Below are 5,587 nucleotides of genomic sequence, written 5' to 3' on the forward strand. Positions count from 1 at the left end.
AGTGGAGAAGCGGTGAACGAATGGCGTTTGGGTCCCAGGCGTACACAAAATTTGCACCCCATGAAGGTGCCCACCCGACTGGCATTCAGGGTTTGCCCCCACACATTTCAGTTTTCGCATTTTTTTCAATTTTGCTCCGTCTTCAGACGCCCATATATATACATACAAATATAAATATATGTGTAAATGTATATGTATGTATGTTCTGGTTTTTTTTTTTTTTTCCTTTTTTTTTTTTTTTTGTTATCTCCCCCGAGGCGCACGCGACTCTCCTACTGATTTGTTGGAGACCCTCCTTATTCTTTGTGTGTGCGCGGCGTTCGCAAAGGTCTATATGTGTAGACCCGTGTGCGCGAGGGGAAGTGCTGCCGCTTGGTTGGTTGGCAGTCTCAGTAGAACTGCAACAAACGAGCAGCGAACATTCGCAGACAACAGAGTCTGTCCTGTTTGGCCAGCAACACAACAACAGTAAAGTATTTTTTGAGGAAATACCAACTGGAGTAGCACAAGGAAGGAGAAAAAAAAGAAATCCTTTTTGTTTTCCCTCACAAGTGAAACGTGTTGGGGAGATAGACCATAATGAACAACAGTGTTGCACATTGCTGCACATGGGTATATCATTTAGGCACTCTTCATAAGTTTCTTCATGACGTAAGACAGGGGACAAAATTGGTGTTCGTTTTTAACCTTGTATTATTAGCAGCATCAGAAGTGAAACATTTTTTTTATACATCAGGTGTGTCCTCAGGAGCGAATTTGCGCGGTGTGCTAGGCAGAAAAAAAAAAAAGAAAAAAAAAAACGGAAAAGGAAGCGTAAGCGCAGGGCAAAGGGCCATCCCTGCGCAGAAATGTACGTTAAGCCACAAAAAAAACAACTGCTATGTTCCCATTCTCCCCAAGCAGAACTTCTCAGAGCGGCAGCATGGCCGTCCTGAATTCGGAGCCGCTTGCCACGGGGAAAGGGGTATGCACATATGCGAGCGCATGTACATATATATGTGTATGTACATATGAACATGTGCAAAAAAACGAAAAAAGGCACGCTTTGTGCCTGACTAGTGCCAGAAGAACAAAAAAAAAAAAAAAAAAATAATAATTGGCGCGTTCCATTTGGAAGTCTTGTTCCCCTTTGCGCATCACCAAGTTATATGAAAAAAAGAACAAAAAAAATATAACAATTATTCTTCCTTGTCCTCGGGAGGTCGTTCTTGCTACACATCATTTGTTCATTCATCGTCTTGTTATTGGGCCTAGTTGTTTTACATGAGCGGCGGATTGAAGGGGGAACAGGGAAAATATACGAGGTGAATCATGTATGGAAGGGGGCAATCCAGCCGATGCACAAGACAGGAGTACTCAAAGGTGTGGAAGCAGCGTCGCCAGGAAATCTACGCTAAGCAGTAGTACCATTTCGCAGAGTCTTCTGACTGAATCGTGTACCCTTGACTGTACCATTTTGAGCATCCTCTTCATCTTCGTCGCCGCCAATTTGTACATTGTATGATGTACTTTTCTGCGGCGTTGTGTGGTCCTCCTTGTCGAGCTAAGGTGGTGGTGGGGGGAATAGTGCGGGTTACAGGGCCCATTGGGTTGGTATGTTGTGGAGGTGCTTGGGCGCAAACTTTTGGACGCTGCCCCTTTTCTGGGAAAAACAGGAAAATTCCACCAATGGGTGTCGGCGCTACCGTGTTTAGGGAGTCCAGCATGTTTTCGATTTCTTCTCTTTCCTTCTCCTCCAGACTGTCCATCTGGCAAGAAAAGGAAAAAAAAAATACATATATGTATATATATGAATGTATATGTATATTGCCCGTTATGTGCTGCTGCTACCAAGGACAGGCCCCACACATACATGCATGCCACAACATGGGGTGCCCGTCGCCCAACTATAAAGTCTTATTCTAATTCGCTGCAAGGTCCATTCGCTCTTCTCCATCTGAAATGAGCATCCCATAACTTACCTCCTGAGTATCATCCACTGAATATTCGGAACAGGAAACATTAAAGAGGTGTTTGTTAAAAGGGGGGAGTTCACGGACAAGGGGAACAGAAAGGCAAATGTAGCGGGAAGCGGTGTGCGAAGAAGTGACACCCTGAGTGACGAAATGCTGATTTCGTGCGTGTGCGCATTAGACTGTACCATTATCTTCAGGGGAGTAAACAGCCGAATGGCTCATTGTCCACAGGGACGAGGATCTTGTCCTCATTCTTTCCCTTTCCTCGAGTTCGTCTGAATGCAAGGTAAACCAATACACTGATGAGTGCACGTTCTAGCGAAAGCGTACGTTTTGCTTTTTTGTGGTCATTTTGGAAGGGTGTCCTCTCTGGTGGGATTCGCTGGACGAACCTTCCAGGATGCTTATCTACAAAGAGGGCCCCATGAAAAAGGGAGAAAATAAAATGAAAAGGAAAAAAGGAAAAAGGAAAGTTGATTGATTCCAGTTAGCCTGAGTGTGCACCACGGCTCGGAATCTTGCTCAACTGAACTTCGTATCTGTCACCTGTCTCCTAATTTCCTGTCGTATCTCCGACATGAGGAACATCAAATCATTTTTTGTGATGCTCAACTTTTTGGATGGAACTATTTTCAAGTTGATCCTGCTGGCAGATGCGGCGATGGAATCAACAGGTGCGTTTTCCTTTTTGGACGTAATCACATTGGCTATGTCTGCAACGCCGGAGAGGATCTCACCGAATGGTAAAATCTCCCCCTTTTCACAATAAATAACAGGAAGCAGCAGATTTATAGAAAAGAACAAAACGAAGAAAAGCAGACAGTTCATCTTGAATGGGGGTAGCGAAACACACGGGGGGGAGGCACGCCACTTCTATGACGAGGTGGAACTTTTTTTTTTTTTTTTAGGAACAAGTACAAACTATGCTTTGTTATTCTAAGCTGCAATTTGCGAAGAGAATGTGCTTACAAAAGTTATATGAACAAGTCGGATAAACAAGGGGAGAGGGAACATTTAACCAAGGGCAGAATAGGAACGAGAGTATTTACAATGGTGCGCGGACAGGTGTTATCTTCTGAAGGACTAATCGATAGGGGGTGAGTGGGTGAATTCCCCGTATACATCCGATGTGCTCGTGCCATTTATTGCTAATCGTGATGAAAATACAAACTGGAAGAATAAAATAAAATAAATATTGCGTGTAAGTACACCGGACAAACGCGGGCAAACTCCACGCACACAACAGGTGGAAGAACAGAGTAAACCCCTTTGCCTTGACAATACAGGGATAGGACGGGAGCAAATAAATTAACCTGCAACACTGCGTGATTGACTGATTTTATGATACCCCCCACCACCTAGCTTCTTCTACATAAAAAGCACTCTATCGACGATCGTACGTTGGGAAGGACAACGAGAGCGTTCAGAAGAGGATGAACACTCCAAATCAAGCTTCCTAGCGATTAGCCCAAGAACCAACAGTGACTTTTCGAACACAATTGAAGACACGGATGCGATATATATGTATATATATTTTTCTTTTAAATAGTCAGGTTCTGGACATTCCTTAAGAAGTATTCCTGCGTGCAAGTCCGAGGGCGTTGCGCAGGGGGCACGGGAAAAAATAAAGAACAAAAGTTAGGCCAAAAAAATAAAGCGAAAAAATGTATAAGGGATGAAGCGTCCACAAGAGGAGGATATTCACCACGCCGTAGACAGAAAATCGGAAATATACAACTTAAGTAAAAATCAAAAGAGAAGGAAAAAAAAAGTTTGAATGAATAGGTCAGGCTGAGGCTACGTGACAGCCCTTTGTAGTAAACGATCCAATCGAAGAGGGCAACCAATTTTAATGTCCATGTGGAGTAATGCTCCATTCCGAGATGGACACAAATGGCGCGCAAAAAATTGAGGAATGCGTGAAGGAACAAGGGTAGAAAAAGGCAGAACTACTCATATTTCCCTAATTCCCTTGTACATCCAACATGCCACCTTCAGTTGGCTAAATCCAGTCGGTACACTCATTCTTATATTCGCGAGCCTTCACTTTTGCCGCCTTCACCATTTCGGGCGTAACCTGGTTCATCTTGAACACCCTATCGGCGGGAGCAGTAGTTCCATCTTCAAAGTTCACCTGACTATGCATCATGACCAGGTTTATGTTGCCACTTTGTGTGCGAAAGGGAGTGGAGTAGTAGTAATAGTCGACGGTCGTGCCTGGCGTTAATTCCTTCAAGTTGGGAGTGGACGTCTTGGTAGTTTTGTAGTAATCGTAGACCCTGTAAAGGGTGTCCATGCAGACAAAGAGTGAGAACGAATCGGTTAAATGCACAAATATCCTCAGGAAAGGTGCAAATGTACACGCGTTTGTATCTGCACAACTGCGTATATGCCTGAGGAGAACAAGGGTGCACGTTCCAGCCCATATCTAGACATGTGTGCACATGGAACTCACCATGTACAGGTATCCGTCGTCAACATCCTCATGCCATTATCTGAAATGCCATGTCTACAAGAGGAGAAGGAGCAACATGTAATAAAGCACGGAGAGAGCAATGCCACATGGAAAGGCCCCGAATGGGGAACAGGAAAAAAAAAAAAAAAAAAAAAAAGGACTCAAATGGCAGTTCAATCGAGTATACACTCATAAACACAACTGTATCCGTTTCTGTAAATCCCATGTGTTCCTTTTGTGTGTGTGTGTGTGGATTACTTTAGAAATCTTTCCATCTGTTGAACTGTGTACTGGTCACTAGAATTTTGCAGAAACATTCTATACTTGTTTGCCTTGTCGTCGTCCGTTCCCATAGTAGCAGAATCCGTGTCTCCTATGAATAAGGCGTCTGATGAAGCGAGGTTGTCCGATTCGCCCACTGGTTCCAGCTTGGCCAAATTGGAAGAACCTTTAGATGCATCCGCCTTCTGCTCCTTGCTTGACGTGTCCGATGCACCTCCGTCCGAGGAGAGCACGTTGTCTGCGGATGAGTCCATCATGAGGGAAGAGAGCGAGGTAGAAGAGGTTATGCGTGAACGAGAGAGCATGTAAAAATGAAATGGCGTGTAATGACTGTCCATGTTACATTCTATCGCTGTTGTTACCTTTATCGGGCGAATTTGAGGCATCCATTGTGGCTAGTAAAAATATTTGGAGCGAAAGGGCTATATGCACAGGTGTTAGCGTAGCGGCCAATGCTTAGGTTAAGAAAAAGTTGGCGTGAATAAATAGACTTAACGATTTGGCAAGAAGAGATAGCACTCAAAGAGTTTATTGCGGTGCACCAGTTTTCATTACGCCTCCGTAGAAGGGGAAAAGAGAATAATTGCAATAGGCAAAAAGGAGTGTTGCACTATGCGTGGTGAGTGATGAATGGTGTAGGTTTTAAAGTGTGACGAGGAAGGAGAAAAGCAAACATTCTTTCGGTAGATTGATTCGTTAGTGCTGTTGTTCAATTTTGTCTTAGTTGGGGCAAGAACAAAAAATGTAACTCAACAGCGTGACACTTCATAACAAATGTTATTTTGAGGTTGTTTGTAGGTGTAGCACAAGTAGCAGGAAAAAGAAAAATAAAAAAAAATAGCTATTATTTTATTTTATTTTGTTTTCAAAATAAAATGTTCATTTATTATACCAT

At 43.4% G+C, this 5,587-nt stretch overlaps 2 protein-coding genes across 2 annotated transcripts; both read right to left on the reverse strand.

The window, feature by feature from the left end:
• Positions 1–1,393: 1,393 nt before the first annotated feature.
• Positions 1,394–2,783, reverse strand: AK88_03229 (uncharacterized protein; the record flags this gene model as incomplete). Its single annotated transcript, XM_012480850.1, has 6 exons — positions 1,394–1,543; positions 1,686–1,748; positions 1,962–1,978; positions 2,141–2,230; positions 2,348–2,363; positions 2,502–2,783. The coding sequence occupies 6 exons, from the start codon at positions 2,781–2,783 to the stop codon at positions 1,394–1,396; spliced, it is 618 nt and encodes a 205-aa protein (XP_012336273.1).
• Positions 2,784–3,957: 1,174 nt separating this feature from the next.
• AK88_03230 (uncharacterized protein) lies at positions 3,958–4,946 on the reverse strand (the record flags this gene model as incomplete). Its single annotated transcript, XM_012480851.1, has 3 exons — positions 3,958–4,234; positions 4,411–4,464; positions 4,669–4,946. The coding sequence occupies 3 exons, from the start codon at positions 4,944–4,946 to the stop codon at positions 3,958–3,960; spliced, it is 609 nt and encodes a 202-aa protein (XP_012336274.1).
• Positions 4,947–5,587: the final 641 nt, after the last annotated feature.

Source organism: Plasmodium fragile (genome assembly GCF_000956335.1).
Source record: "Plasmodium fragile strain nilgiri unplaced genomic scaffold supercont1.35, whole genome shotgun sequence".
NCBI lineage: Eukaryota > Apicomplexa > Aconoidasida > Haemosporida > Plasmodiidae > Plasmodium > Plasmodium fragile.